The sequence below is a fragment of the Colobus angolensis genome, unplaced genomic scaffold, assembly GCF_000951035.1.
Source record: "Colobus angolensis palliatus isolate OR3802 unplaced genomic scaffold, Cang.pa_1.0 Scaffold194, whole genome shotgun sequence".
Taxonomy (NCBI): domain Eukaryota; kingdom Metazoa; phylum Chordata; class Mammalia; order Primates; family Cercopithecidae; genus Colobus; species Colobus angolensis.
The window spans coordinates 5239296-5255865 of record NW_012115088.1 but is presented as its reverse complement, the minus strand read 5'-3'; the positions used below and the strand labels follow the sequence as shown (position 1 = coordinate 5255865).

General features: G+C 36.6%; 1 protein-coding gene across 2 annotated transcripts in view; it reads left to right on the top strand.

The window, feature by feature from the left end:
- Positions 1 to 16570, top strand: part of TRAM1 (translocation associated membrane protein 1) — a 36459-nt gene that overhangs the window by 3371 nt on the left and 16518 nt on the right. For both annotated transcript variants that reach the window (XM_011940929.1, XM_011940930.1), the window contains 5 exons: positions 8448 to 8511; positions 10257 to 10378; positions 10501 to 10617; positions 12208 to 12266; positions 13937 to 14021. In XM_011940929.1, coding sequence (XP_011796319.1) covers positions 8448 to 8511; positions 10257 to 10378; positions 10501 to 10617; positions 12208 to 12266; positions 13937 to 14021 — 447 coding nt within the window. The remainder of the gene's footprint in view (positions 1 to 8447; positions 8512 to 10256; positions 10379 to 10500; positions 10618 to 12207; positions 12267 to 13936; positions 14022 to 16570) is intronic.

The following is a 16570-nucleotide window of genomic DNA, read 5'->3' as shown; positions in this document are numbered from 1 at the left end:
GGCCTGTAAGGGACTCTTTAACAAAGTGTTCTTAGGTGTGACAGTGGTGACTTCATATTACAAACTGGAAACAGATATGTGGAGTATTTGTGTGTAAAAGAGATAGAGTGTGTGTATATATATATATAGTTTATATATATATATTGTGTGTATATATATATTGTTTAGACTGTGTGTGTATATAGTCTAAACAAAGATAGCAAAACTAAATGAAATGTAGTGACCACTCAACTTTACTAAAAATAATCACAAGAAAGTAGTGTTGCCCTGGGGACTCATGTCATCATTCTGCTCTAATGAGTCCTTGGTAATGACCCAAATTTTAATAGAGTAGCCTCAGTAGCCTTTTCAGCTCAAGAGACCTTCATATCTAACCCAGTTGAGCAACTCACTTTACTGGCCGTATCCTGCACTTTGTCATGCAAGCCTGACTTCTTCCACTTCCTGAATTCCAGGATAACAGAGTTCAGCTACAACCTATGTTTTGTTCATCTCCCTTGTTCTAGTCATAAGTCGGTTCTCTACCTAGTCAAAGCTGTTGTGGTACCGTAGCCCCCTTTCCCTTTCTCCAGTATGTTAGCCCCCTCATTGTTTTGCCTTTCTTCCTGCAGTCTTTACTCCACTATTGGCCTTTTCTATGCCTCTCAATTCCCAGAGAAAGTCATACTTATGCTGGTAGATAATACTGCAAATCAAAGGTTTCTAACCTCAGACGTTCACATCCGGGATCTTTTTACTTTTCCTGGCCATCTCCTTTCCCTATGGGAACTATTTAAATAGTCATCATTCACGTCCCCATTATGCTTGATATGTGACATTGCTTTTTTCCCATACAGGGAAAATAAAAGTTTATCAAGGGCGGTTTTCCTCGTTTTCCTGTCTTTTGAACTTATCTGTCCTGTCCATTACTGCCTTCTTCCCATCTAAGAGGAAAAGTTGTTCAAGAGTGCAATACTCAGTCCTTACAATTTTGTTCCCTACCATATGCCTCCATCCATTGTTCTCTTTCTATCCTGTGTGTTTAACTTCTCCCTTTTCCCTGGTGCCTTCACTGTTGCCCCCACACAAGCTCAATCTCTCCTACCCTAAAAACAACATAAATTTTGATCTGGCATCTACTGGATACCACTTTGTGCTCCTGTGTTCTTCAATCCACTGTGATGCAGCTCCTGCTCTCACTACTTAATTGGAATCACTCAAGCCGTGACCACTGATGACTTCTTTAATTGTCCGGTCTGTTGTTCTCTTTCCTCCCACATCTGTTTTGAAACTTTGACTTTATTAACCACACCTTTTAGAAATGTTTCCCCTTTGGCTTTTGGGACTCCAAGCTCGCTTTATTTCTTTTTCTGTCTCTCTGACCATTTTTTCTTAGTTTCAGTGACTTGAAGATTTTGCTTTTTTCCCTTAATTTTTATCTGGAGCCCTTATGTCTCAGTAAATATACAAATTATTTTGCTCCTGCCTTGTTTTGTCTCCTCTCTCCTGCATGTAACAAGTGAGAGTAGAGATTTTGGAGTATTTTTAAGAGTCTGTATTTCCAGAGTCTAGGATAGTGCCTGGGACATAGGAGTGCTTTAAAAAATATGAGCGACGTTAAGAATCCTTGAGAAAACCTAATGTAGTGACATTACCAGTGACCAAAAGGTGAATACATTTTTTTTCATGGAGCCTATTTTTTTATTTTAAAATTAAATAATATTTTAACCTTATTTTCGCCTCTCATCAAATGGGCTTTTCTGGATCTAGGTACAGATACCATTTACTCTTGATTGTGTCGTGCGTGTTTGAAACCACTGCTAAGGATGTAGCAGGTATAGTTAAAGGGTAGGTAGAAGGGAACTAACATTCTCAAGCTTTAAGTCTGGGCTGTGCCACCTACTTCCTGGGTGCCCCAAGTCTGAGTCTCAATTTTTCTGCTCTTTATAAGGAAATAATATCTGTTCTCCTCACAGTCATTTTTTGCAAGGTTCAGATAATATGGTGTGAAGGTAAATACAGTGCTAGGCCTGGTGCGCTGGCTCACGCCTGTAAGTCCCAACACTTTGGGAGGCCAAGGTGGGAGAATCACTGGAGTACAGGAGTTCGAGACCAGCCTAGGCAACATAGGGAGAGCTTGTCTCTACAAATAATTTTTTTAAAAATTAGCCAGGAGTGATAGCACGCACCTGTGGTCGCAACTGGGCGGCTGAGGTGGGATAGTTACTTGAGCCAAGGAGGTGGAGGCTGCAGTGAGCCAAGGTTTCACCACTGCATTCCAGCCTGAAGGACAGAGCAAGACCCTGTCTCAAAAAAAAAAAAAAAAAAAACCCGAACGCTAAACATTTGTATTCACTTTCTAAATTTGATACTTGTATATACTTTCTACTTTGATCTTAAAGTGATACTTTAATATATGTAGTATATTCAATTTTATGCAACTTGTCATAAACCATCTCCACATGTTAAGATTTCCTGACTTTAAAAACATATTTTAGGGGTACTGTGACCTGCAAGGTATATTTGCAGTGCTTTGAATGAAATGAAATATAAATCAGAAATTCTGACACATAGTATAACTTTGATTTTATATAAACTATTTTACATTCTCTTACTTTATTTCTAGGGAAGTCCACCACCTATACCTTGCCTTACATGTTAGTGATTTTTTTTAACAGTGGATTTTCACCTTTATATAAATTTGTAAAATTTGAAAATCTAAATAGACAATAATACTAGAGGTTTTTTAAGTCAATTCAAAAGTGAGCATTAAAGTGATACACAAAAGTTTCTGCGAGTTGTTCCTTTTTCTTACCATATGTTAAGGTGTTAGGATTTCAAAGCATGTTATCTATGTATAGGAATGTGTAGACTAGGTTAGTTTTGTTATTCGACTTTTGAAACAATTGCTGCTGAATCTCAAAATTAACGTAATTATAGAATTACAGTACTTGTGCTAGAATAATAGAGAAATTGATTTTTTTTGCAGAATTGTTAAGCCTGTTGTGCAGATACAGTGAGGAAATGTCAGAGGATTTATGGTGAAATCGACAAAAAAATTAACAAAGAAAGAAATACTGTATTACTAGCCAAAATGAAGAAGCAATGCAGATACACTGTAAAAGCATGGATTCTGGAGCTGAAGGGATTCATGTTCAAGTTAGGGCTCTGCAGCTTGCTAACTGGGTGACCTAGGGCAGCTCAGAACTGAAGTTTCCTCATCTGCAAAATGGGGCTTATTGGGTTAGTCTGATAATTAAATTAACCAGTATGTATTAAACCTAGTTCAATGCTTGGCTTGCAAGAGGCATGCAATAAGTGGTAGCTATTATTATTCTTTAAAAACTCACCAAAATTGGGAAGTAGAAAGCATTTTTATATGAGAGAAGGGCCTGGAATCTCTTTAGTTAGCATCTAAAGAGATTATACATACTGAAAAGGCTAACAAAGTAGTCTGTTTGGTGGTAATGTAAGAGTTTAATTTCCAGGGAACTTCACATTAATCAAAAATTGCGTGTAAATTTTAGAATCATAGTTTTATTACAGTCAGTATCTGTCCACATAATTCAAATCATAGTATACAATGAACGGCTTCATATTTGAGTTAGGAAAAATTGAATGGCCAAAAAATGTTAGGGATACTTGGGAAGCTTTCTGAAAGTGAGGATGTGGAGGAGGGGTGAAAAATTAGGGATTCACAAGAGAAGTATTTCTTTTAAGGAGTGTATAAAGGAAATATATTCAAAAGGAAAGATATTCAAAATCTACAAGTTCTTTATGCCATACAGATTTTGGGGACGTTTACAGTTTCAGCCATCTTGAAACAGTTTTCGAGGTTTGGGGGATTTTTTTCTTTTTCTTTCCTTTTTTTCTTTCTTTTCATGACAGGTAAGGTTTTCAGGTCATAACAAAGTTTGAGGGAGAGACACATCTCACATATAAGTGTGAAACCCTAATCATCACACTTGTGAACTGCAAAAGGGTCTCTCTCTCTTTTTTTTTTGGAGACAGGGTCTCACTGTGTTGCCTTGGCTGGAACTTGACCTCCTGGGCTCAAGTGATCCTCCCCTCTCAGCTACCTGAGTGACTGAGACTACAGGCACATGCCACTGAGCCCCACTGGAAGTGGAATTTGATATTCAGAATTGTCTTTACTTTTCAGGGATCCACTCCATGTAGTAGTCACATCTTCCTCTAAAACAAGGGCAAAATAGTTAACATCTCTATATAACAAGAAAAGATACCAAACCCCAACTAGTGACACTTAATTAAAGAAATGTTATTGTGTTCATGATATTGTGTACAGCATAGAATCAGGTATTTCATTTCAGTTTCTGGTAACCTATTTAAAATGCATCTGAATAAGTCTCATTTCTTTTTTCATTTTTCCATTTTTGTAAATGGAGAGCAGTACTGTAAATGTTCAAAACTGTCATAAACTCAGGTATTTTTACTTTTGAGTGCATTATATATCTCTGTAGCCTATTTATATTCTAAACTAACTTATCTTACTACTAATTAATTGTGGTGTGAGTTTAACTGAAGCAATGCTAGCAGTGTGTGAGGCTTAGGAGGCCTGGAAATGGCTGGGAGCATGACTGCTGGCTTAAACTTGAAACTTTTTGGAGTGTGTAGTTTACATTTTTCCTCTTCTTCTACTTAAAGTCACATGCTAAACAAGCTAGAGGCCAAATTTTAATTTTATTTGGAAGCCTGGCTAAAAGGATAATCTAATTTTTGCTGCTTTTAGAATTTGATGCTAAATTTATCTTTGAAGAATCTCCTTTGTTGTTTGTAAAGGACTCTTTTTGAGACAGAGCATCGCTCTGTCACCCAGGCTGGAGTGCAATGGCGTGATCTCGGCTTGCTGCACCCTCCGCCTCCCAGGTTCAAGCAATTCTCCTGCCTCAGCCTCCCGAGTAGCTGGGATTACAGGCGCCCGCCACCACGCCCGGCTAATTTTTTTGTATTTTTAGTAGAGATGAGGTTTCACCATATTGGTCAGGCTGGTCTTGAACTCCTGACCTCAGGTGATCCACCCACCTCACCTCCCAAAGTGCTGGGATTACAGGCGTGAGCCATCGCACCTGGCCTGTAAGGGACTCTTTAACAAAGTGTTCTTAGGTGTGACAGTGGTGACTTCATATTACAAACTGGAAACAGATATGTGGAGTATTTGTGTGTAAAAGAGATAGAGTGTGTGTATATATATATATAGTTTATATATATATATTGTGTGTATATATATATTGTTTAGACTGTGTGTGTATATAGTCTAAACAAAGATAGCAAAACTAAATGAAATGTAGTGACCACTCAACTTTACTAAAAATAATCACAAGAAAGTAGTGTTGCCCTGGGGACTCATGTCATCATTCTGCTCTAATGAGTCCTTGGTAATGACCCAAATTTTAATAGAGTAGCCTCAGTAGCCTTTTCAGCTCAAGAGACCTTCATATCTAACCCAGTTGAGCAACTCACTTTACTGGCCGTATCCTGCACTTTGTCATGCAAGCCTGACTTCTTCCACTTCCTGAATTCCAGGATAACAGAGTTCAGCTACAACCTATGTTTTGTTCACCTCCCTTGTTCTAGTCATAAGTCGGTTCTCTACCTAGTCAAAGCTGTTGTGGTACCGTAGCCCCCTTTCCCTTTCTCCAGTATGTTAGCCCCCTCATTGTTTTGCCTTTCTTCCTGCAGTCTTTACTCCACTATTGGCCTTTTCTATGCCTCTCAATTCCCAGAGAAAGTCATACTTATGCTGGTAGATAATACTGCAAATCAAAGGTTTCTAACCTCAGACGTTCACATCCGGGATCTTTTTACTTTTCCTGGCCATCTCCTTTCCCTATGGGAACTATTTAAATAGTCATCATTCACGTCCCCATTATGCTTGATATGTGACATTGCTTTTTTCCCATACAGGGAAAATAAAAGTTTATCAAGGGCGGTTTTCCTCGTTTTCCTGTCTTTTGAACTTATCTGTCCCGTCCATTACTGCCTTCTTCCCATCTAAGAGGAAAAGTTGTTCAAGAGTGCAATACTCAGTCCTTACAATTTTGTTCCCTACCATATGCCTCCATCCATTGTTCTCTTTCTATCCTGTGTGTTTAACTTCTCCCTTTTCCCTGGTGCCTTCACTGTTGCCCCCACACAAGCTCAATCTCTCCTACCCTAAAAACAACATAAATTTTGATCTGGCATCTACTGGATACCACTTTGTGCTCCTGTGTTCTTCAATCCACTGTGATGCAGCTCCTGCTCTCACTACTTAATTGGAATCACTCAAGCCGTGACCACTGATGACTTCTTTAATTGTCCGGTCTGTTGTTCTCTTTCCTCCCACATCTGTTTTGAAACTTTGACTTTATTAACCACACCTTTTAGAAATGTTTCCCCTTTGGCTTTTGGGACTCCAAGCTCGCTTTATTTCTTTTTCTGTCTCTCTGACCATTTTTTCTTAGTTTCAGTGACTTGAAGATTTTGCTTTTTTCCCTGTTCTCTCCATAGGTCTGATGTCATCCTACTTCTCTACAAATACTATGGACTCCCTGTATATGATTTATGTATTTTCACAGCTTCAGCTATTATCTGTAAAAAGAGACTCCCAAATCTTTATTTTAGCTGGATTCTCCCTACTGAATTCTAGACTTAGATTTTAGCTGCCTTACTGCACATCTCCAGAAATCTCAGCTGTAGGTATCAATAAATAACCTTGTACTCTTTCTTCTAGCTTACCAAACCTTATTTTGTCTTCTGAGTGCCTCTCTATCCCACAGTCACTGTCTTAGTTCAGGCCTCATTATCTTTCATGTGGTCTTTTGCAGAAGTTTCATTCTTGGGTGCATGCTCACTCCGGTTTGTACTTTAACTGATATTTATTCAGCGATATTGATTAATTACCTAATATGTACCGGGCCCCTTGCTGGGCTCTGAAAATCTAGTGATGAGTGGAAACAGGCATGGTCCCAGTTCTATTGGAGCTTACATTCTAATGGGCGAGACAGAAATTATTAATATAATCAAGCCAGAGTATGGTTTTGAAGGAAAGGAACACAGTTCTCTGAGATAATCTAACAAAGGAAATGACCTACTCTAGGAAGGCAGGGAGACTTCCTTGAAAAGGTGTGATGCAGCTGAGATCTGATGGGAAAGATTTTCCAACTGTATTTTAGATAGAACAGCATGTGCAGAGACCCTGTGGTAGAAGGTGCTGCAGGAGGCAAGGGAGCAGGAGGAAGTGGTCTGAGATTGAGGCTGCAGAGGCAGAGGGAAGAGTCAGACCATAGAGTCCTGTGGTCACATTCTCCTAGAAAGATGGGAATCTAGTAAAGGATTTTTAGCAGGTAGGAAAGGGGATGTGATAACATGATCAGAAAATCATTCTAGTTGCAATGTGGAGAATGGATCTGAAGGGGCCTGGGAGACCACTTAGGAGGTCATAGACAGCAATCCTTCTAAAAGGCATAAATGAACTTTCCCATCCTCAAAGTTCTCCAGTTGTGCAAAAATGAAATCTAAACTACTTAACTCAGAAAACAGGGTCCTTTCTAGCACTCAGTAATGTTTCTAGTTGTTTCTAACACTTCCTGATGTGCATCCTGTGCCTGGCCTTGTGTTCACTGCTACTTGACCTTGCCATGCTCTGTTTCTTCTATCTGTGCTGTCCTCTTCATCCCCCTTTGTGAACCTAGGGAACGCCTATTTTCCAGCAAAGCACAACTCCTTCATTTCATTCTACCCCAGAAAAAAAAACCAACAAAGCTCATTGTTTATCCCAAGTACCCATAGTGCAAGCTATTAGCGCTTGTTCTACAGTATTATAACAGTTTATTTACCTATACTCTTCACACAATGGAGCTTCTTGTCATTAGGGATTATTTTATCCATCTTCATCTCCTTCTTTTTTGTCTAGCACTTTGCCTGGTGCCTGTAAAGATTGGGTAAGCGTTCCATTTTTCTATTCTGACCAATTTACTTTTACCAGTAGTCAGGTCAGTTAAACACTTATTGACCACTTAACTATGCTAGGTGTGTGGGATACTAACACACCCATACCACAGACCCTATATTTGATCTGCTTTTCTCATATTAACTGTGCATCCTTTTATTTTATTAATTTATACTTAAAATTTGTCTTAATAGGAACTTTTTATTCATTGTGTAGGGCTAGAGTAGAGAATCGTTATTTGTCAAATAACTGTTTTCTGGAACTGCAGAAAATGTCTTTTGAAATCTTAAAGGTAAGGGTGAATTACACAATCTTACCTAAACCACAGAAGAGTATTCTGGTGAATTACATTAGCTCCTTGGTAGTCAGTAATTTCCATTGTGTCTGTCAGGGTTCCACAGGAACTAGGGGCCATTGGTGCTTCGATTTAGGGACAGATTTTATAAAGTTTTTGCCCCTGATCTGTTATTTGGGAGAGGGTCACAAATTGACTTGATCTTTTTTTCCTTCTTTCTAGATAACGGCAAAAGCTTCTATCATTTTCGTTACTCTTCAGTACAATGTCACCCTCCCGGCAACAGGTAGGTAATTTACACTAAGAATTTTCTATGTAAATAGAAATTCAGTTGAACAAACTTGGAAATTTTCATGAATACTAGGTCCTGCATTAATTAATCGTCAGAGAGCTCATCCATGATGTGACTGAATGTTATTTTGATCATTTTGTAATACAAGATCTGATGTTTTTGATTGACTTTACCCTATATGTGTTTTCTGTTTACTATATATTTTTGTGAATGGACTTGAAATTCCATAAAAGAATTTTGTTTTGCTTTCTCTGCCTTCTGATTTTTTCCTAAGAAAATTATAAGAAGAGATATTTTTAAAATTTGTTTAAATGTCATTGTTCATTCAAGGCTTCTAAAAGCACAATGGCAGATTTAGTTTTTCTGCAAGTTACATTTTGGACCTGTAATAGCAATCCTTCTAAGATTATTTTCACTTTTTCTTGTGCTCTACTTTTAACAATTATTTTGATTCCAGAAAATGTGTTCATAAACTCTAGGAATTATCTGGTAACAGCATCCAAACTATTAAGTTTTATTTCAAAAATGTTATTTCTTAATCTATGTAAAAATTAGGTGTTTCTTAGAAGTTGATTGTAATTTAATACAGTGATATAATTAACTAGCATGGGCGAGGGATGGGGTATTTTTTGGTTTAGGCAGTAAACTTGCACAGTTTTTTGTTTAAAATGTAAGATGATGTAGTATACCCCATTTAGTTGGGGTTTTTTTGTTGTGGTGGTGGTGGTTTATGTGTGTGTTTTTAAGAGATGACAGGGGCTTGCCAAATTTGCCTAGGCAGGAGTGCTGTGGCGTGATCATAGCTCACTGCAGCCTCCAGCTTCTGGGCTGAAATGATCCTTCTGAGTCAGCCTCCCCAGGAGCTGGGACTACGGGGCACACTACCATGCCCAGCTAATTTTTCATTTTACTACAGAGATGGAGTCTCACTGTACTACCTAGGTCAGTCTTGAATTTGGGCCTCCAGCAATCCTTGCCTCCCTAAGTGTTGGGATTACATGGGTGAGCCACTGCACCTAGCCCCTGAGTTGGGTTTTTGTTCAGTTATGTGTAGTTTTGAAAATATTTAATTTAGTGATTTAGTTATCAGGTTACTCAAAACTACAATACTGTTTTGAAATTTGAATTTGCCAGAGAAGAATAAAGCTCTTTTACATATATGTTCCCCATAAACATAAAGTTTAAGAATAAGTGTCATCAATTCACAAGTATTCGATAAAGATTTGTTTTGAAAAATTATAGCAATTGTAAGGATTAAAAACAACTTTAGTAGTTGCCTTTATCTCTGCTGCTTATAGATCAAAACTAAATCAAATACAGGTCAAATCAGCTTTTCCATCAGAATCATAATTTAGTGTGTAGTTTGAAAGTAGAAGTAGAAAGTTTCAAAAGCCCTTTGCAAAAAATAGGTCAATATGCTAAGTATAACTTTATCAACCTAATTTATACATAATATCAGTTTATTGAGTGTGGCCTCCTCTTCCCTCTTTTTTGGTGTTTGGTGGCTGTGACTAAAGTGTCAAATCTTTGTAAGTAATGTCTAAAGCTTTAGATTTCTAGATAGTCTTGATTTTCATTGCCCCCCTAAGATTCAAGATGTCCAAGACCACATTATTTATGATGTTTATATAGAACTTTTTTATTAGGTTATTCTTTGTTTCCATAACTATGTTGTACTTAATGCTGTTTTTATAACCTTATATATATTTTTGTGTATTTGTGTCCTTTTTGGTCTTCAGAAGAACAAGCTACTGAATCAGCGTCCCTTTATTACTATGGTATCAAAGATTTGGCTACAGTTTTCTTCTACATGCTAGTGGCGATAATTATTCATGCTGTTATTCAGGAGTATATGTTGGATGTAAGTATGCAGTCTTGGAAATCTATACTTTATAAAGTACTAGCTCTCCATTATCTGATAGTCATATATTAAATATAATTTCTACTTTATTCTTAATTACTAATGGCTGTTTTTATTTTTAGAAAATTAACAGGCGAATGCACTTCTCCAAAACAAAACACAGCAAGTTTAATGAATCTGGTCAGCTTAGTGCATTCTACCTTTTTGCCTGTGTTTGGGGCACATTCATTCTAATCTCTGTAAGTATGTCATTCATTCTCATCTCTTTAAGTATGTCCTCTTAGGTTGTTGTTCTCCTTCCTTATCTAAGACTAGGAACTCTGCTAATGAACTAGTGTAAGTTAAGAGTTTCAGTGATAAATCTCTTTTAGGTTTTTTTTTATACAGAAAAAAATCTAAACTATGTTTACTGTTTCAGAAAGGCTTATTGATTTTTAGTCACTCTGAATGTTACTTTTATATCTTTTTTTTTTTTTTTTTTTTTGAGACAGAGTCTTGCTCTGTCGCCAGGCTGGAGTGCAGTGGCACAATCTCGGCTCCCTGCAACCTCTGCCTCCCGGGTTCAAGTGATTCTCCTGCCTCAGCTTCCCAAGTAGCTGGGACTACAGACGCACACCACCACGCCCAGCTAATTTTTGTATTTTTAGTAGAGACAGGGTTTCACCATGTTAGCCAGGATGGTCTCGAACTGACCTCGTGATCCACCCGCCTCAGCCTCCCAAAGTGCTGGGATTACAGGCTTGAGCCACCATGCCCGGCCTTACTTTTATAACTTACTGTGATTTACAGATACCTCTGTATCAGCAAAAAACGTTAAGATGTGAGTGATACTCCTACTAGGTTACATGAGTTGTAATGTTCACAGTCATTCCTCCTTTAGAAACAGCCCCAGTGTTTCCAAGCTTCTTAAATGTTCTATAACTTTTCAGTTATGGCAATCAAAACCTTTAGTTGTGTCACTATTACTAATGAGAAAAAGGCAGTATTTGCTTTAATATTAGTGATAACAATCCCTTAAATTTATATGGTGTTCCATACTTTACATACTTTTGAGTTTGTCAGACACATAATTCTTTTTAATCACTATATTACAGATGAGTAACAGGAGTTTTCCAGGGTAAAGCACTTCATATTGGAGGTAGATTAAAATTCAGCTTTTTATTCCATTGCTCATTCGATTTTACTCTGCTGCTTTAATAATACTTTATAGGTAATACGTAAATTTTAGTTTAAAAACTATTATAAATTTTTTAAAAAACATAAAAGTTATGCTTCTGTGGGAAAATACTCTTACAAAAATCACTTTAGATTTTATTTATTTTTTAATCTTTTTTTTTTACGTATGCAGTAATTCTCACTGAATAGATCTGATTAAGAAAAAAATTGGGGCAGTATTTTATTGATGTAATTCCATAAAACTCGGTAGTACCTTGATCCTTTGTCTCCTGTCAGATGCTACAAACTTTTCCTGAAATCTTCGGATTACCCAAGACAAAATTCTTCTCTCCCAGTCACTGTTGTGCCTCTTATTGGTGATTTTATGTTTGTCTACGTGTATTTTTATTCTACAGGATTGAAAGATTTTTTAGGGCCAGGAATTGTTTCTTACCTGATTCCGTATCTCATTTATATCATTGATTTTCACTTTGCTCAAGTAACCAACTCAAATTGGATTGAAAATAACTAAAACAACTAAGGAGTTTGACGTCAGTGGACTCTTTGGAACCTGCTATGGGGAACTGTAAATGTTTGAGAAATGAAAGTAATGTCTTATTTTCCAAGAAGTTTGCATTATGCTCACAGGTTAATTTTTGTATCTTCTTTCTTAGGAAAACTACATCTCAGACCCAACTATCTTATGGAGGGCTTATCCCCATAACCTGATGACGTAAGTCATTTTTAGCAGCCCTTTCTTTGTTAAGAACCATGGTCATGTCGCTATTAATCAGAATTCATTGTTATTCTCGTTAGGACCTTAGGCAAATGCATAAAATAAATGAAAATATGTCTTTGAGAGTCCCACTGCCGTAAGAAAAAAAATGCTGTGTACCTTTTTTTAATGTTTCTATTCTAATCTTTTCAACTTCTTTGTAAGCTTGAGACAACTGATTTTAACATAATCTTAATTTGGTACTCGCTTCTTTTCCTTTCTTTTCACTTACCCTTTCTCCTTTTTATGACTCCATCTTCTCTATACTTTTGCTCCTTTTCTTTTTCCCCACCCCCGTCTCTTTTGACATCTTCCCTTCTTACTGTCTTCTGTTATAAACTTCTTGAGGTTAGGGATTGTTTCTTTGTTTATTTCTCTAGTTTGTACAGTGCTGCCAGGTTAAAGTGCTCAGTGGTTACAAAGACGTCTGAATAATTCATTATTGGAGCCCAGCTCTAGTACAACTATTCTATATTAATTTTCCTTGCTACTTTAGCCTGTATTGTTCTTTCGTATCCCCAAATTTGTCATTTTGGTAGATGTTTTATGTAGTGTCCATATATTGTTTTGATTGTTCTATAATTATCTCATTTTTGTAAGTCTTGCATTGTGCCCATAGCCACTAAGACTATATGTGCCTTGGTAGCAGTAAAAATTATTTTATATCCTTCATTGTGCCGGGTATGGTGCAGGTGCTTGTCACCTAGACAGTATTTAGTAAATACATTGTGATGTGAGAATTGGAGAAGGGAGAAGATATGAAGGAAAGAAGAGAATAACGTGACTGGATATTTTAAGTCCAGCAGTAATACCCACTCTACTGAATCATACTCTGATTTCTAAAGTTTTATTAGTTCAACAAACTTTGTAAATATTGTATTTATGTGGGACTGTATTCCCTCCACCCCCACTGCCAAGAAATTAGATTGGCTTTGTGTTTTCTATTTTAGACTTCTGGAGGAGAGGGAGAGGGGAGAATAAAGAGGAAGCAGAAGGGCTAGAGGAATATAATGTCAAAAGAAGAGTATTAGTTCTAGACTGATTATGATATAGCTCCTGGAGAGCCCTTGTATGCCTTATTCTGACTCTCTTTAATCCTAGCTCTGCCTCCATTTATTTGGGGCTTTCTCCATGTTCCAACCAGGTACAGTTACCACATTTGCCTAAGAAAAAAAAAAAAAGAGGGTATTTGAAATTGGGATTATTCCAGTTTCAGGTGATTATCAACCTATGAGCCTTTGCTTTTGTGTCAGTCTTTTTCCCCTTCTTGTCTTGATGAAACTGTATAGACATGTAGGTTATGTTTTCAGTAGCTAACACAACATTCTAGTCAGTATTAATGAACTAATAGGGGCTCTGACTCCTCTCTGCTGGCTTACATGTCAATAGCTTTCTGCAGATAATATCTTTGCCTGCTGTTTAATCCAGGGATCTTGTCCAATGGTGGGACTGTCACAGGGAGATGGGGAAAGCAGTTGTTGAAGAGTTGTTTAAAGGTGCACAGATACTGTATGGAATGATAACACAAAGGTAGTTACTTAGTATATCCTGATTTCCAGTATTTGTTTACTGTTTTTTTAAAAAAATTATGCTTTAAAAGATACTCTTCATTTTCTTGTGTTATACAGGTTTCAAATGAAGTTTTTCTACATATCACAGCTGGCTTACTGGCTTCATGCTTTTCCTGAACTCTACTTCCAGAAAACCAAAAAAGTAAGCTGGGATTTTGTAGTGTTAAAAAATGTCTTGTCTTTTTTTTTTTTTTTGAAAAATTTTTCTAAAATTAAGTATTTCCTTACATGTTTGCCCTTCCTCCATTCTTCTTACCTAAACTCTTACCCCATCATTTTCCCACCAACCCCCTTTCTACAAAGCCTAAAATCCTTAAGCATTTTTTGATAACAAAACAAAAAAAAACCTTCAGTCAGTACTTTAGCTTAGATTTTTTACATTTGATATGTTAATGTCTTGTCTTAAAATTACATTAGTGGTAATGTAAATTAAAATTTAAACAAATTTTTAAATGTAGTATTTGTTTTATCTTACTGATATTCTTAGCAAATTATTTCACAAGTGAGCTAAAAAGGATTAGTCACGTTGCAACTAACAGTTCTGTGTGTAAGTCCTAAAGCAAAATTCAGTATTGGAAAAAAAAGTAAAATATATTTAAATATTCACCAGCAAAGCTTCTCCTGAAATGGGTAGAGCATTCCCTTTTTAGCATATGGGAAGGATATTTGTTTGTTTTATTTGAACAAATACGTAAACTGCTGGAGCACTGCAAAATCCTCCTTCCTAGTTTTACCCTCAGTGCTTCTGAAGTCAGGCTTCCATGCTATCACAGAAGTCATTTTCTTTACCCTGTCTCCTCTGAAACCTGTATTGGCTTCCTATTATTTTAAACTAGAGCAGTGCTGCTCAATTGTGCCCTGAGAGTTTCTCCCATCGCCACTGTCTTCCAGGGACCTCTTCCTCTGCTCGCTCCTTATGCTTCGTGCACACTGATAGTCTCTAGTTTTGTAATCCCAGCACATCACTTGTTTTTCCTGGAATACCTCTTCCCTCGGATAAATTAATCAAGTACTTTCATTTCCCTTTTTCTGGGAGTTTTTTTTTGTTTTTTTTTTTAATTCTCATATATGAAATCCTAGGTGGGATTTTACTTCAAAATAATACCAGGTGAAGGAAAGTGAAGAGGGATATAGATGAAACAAGTTTGGTCGTTTATTAATAATGATTGACTTATGGGTATGTCAGAATCTTTTCTGTCTGTTGTATATATGTTTACATTTTCCCGCATTTAAAATTTTTTTTGTTTTTTTAAATCCCCTTTGACAAATCTTCTGGAGTAAAAGTGTGACAGCCAGTCTGGTGACTAGTTTATCTTTGCCTACTCAAAAGCCATAAAACACTATTTTTATGCGTGCTACAAATAGTTAATTCATGGACTAGGCACTTGATTTGCTACTGTTTCGTGTCTGTGTTCTGTTTATCTGTCGTCATTCATATTGTCTGCTAGGATTAGAAAACAGCACCAAATTAGAGGCCATATGCTATGGCACTTAAGTTCTTTTTATGCTGATTTCTTTTGTAAAGTAGATTGTTTCTCCATCTATATTGATTATAAGGAATAGGATGAAGATCTTCTATTTTTAAACGTTTCACTTAGAACTATCTTCAGATAAAATTGTTAGACCCAGATTCCAGTAGCCCTTCCATGTTTAGTAAGCTCCTAATGTGAATCATAAGTATTGTGGAGCTGTACTGTCCAAAATGGTAACTACTAGTCATATCTCGTGAACTTAAAAAAAGAAAAACGAAACTGACCTTTTTGTCCCCACTAGCCACATTTCAAGTGCTTATTAGCTACTGTGGCTAGTATGTACCATTTTGAACAGAGGAGATTCGGAACATTTCCATGATTGCAGGAAGTTCTGTTGGACAGCGCTACTGATAGTATCATAGTTTCTTGATGTCTTAGTAGCATGGCTCAGATATTTAAAGCCTTCTTCAGGTATTTGTATGCTTAGGAACAGATACCTCTGGATTTCATTATTAATCCACGTCTATATCTTGTTCACTGACTATGGTAAGTAGGGAGGGACATTTCAAAGTAATTGTTCATTTTAGTTCCTGAAACTCTTCTCTTATCAGTTCCTGCCAGATGGCACTTCTCCAGAAATGCAATCTAATTTTTATGGAATAATTTGCATAACTTAGAACTTAACTGAAACTATTTTTAACACCTGCATATGACAGTTGAAAGTAACTGTTTCAAGTAATTAACATAATTTGAAAGTAGCAGCTGCATATGTGTTAAACAGTTTCTTAAAATTTACTCTATGAAAATTATTTTTGGAACTCTTTACTGAAGAAACTAGTACAGTGATTGTTTTGAACCAATCGTACAGACAAATAGGAAAGAAAGGAACGCTGTTAGTAGCAGTTCAAGAGGTGTGTTAGTCACAAATAAGTTTCTTTCAAGGAGAAAACTTAAATTATGTATACTGTGTATATAAACAGTTATCCCTTTTGCCAATGAGAAGATTCAAAATATTTCTTAGACAGCTTGAATATATGAGCTTTTAGGGAAGTCATGAAATAGCCAAATGTTTCTAATTTCTAATATTCAATTTTAGTTTAATTATACATATGTATAATTATTCATACATATAATTGCATATCATATAAAGTATTAGAAATAGTATTTTCGCCTTTCCTACTTCATGAAAGTTACATTACACTTTTCATATGCAACTTTG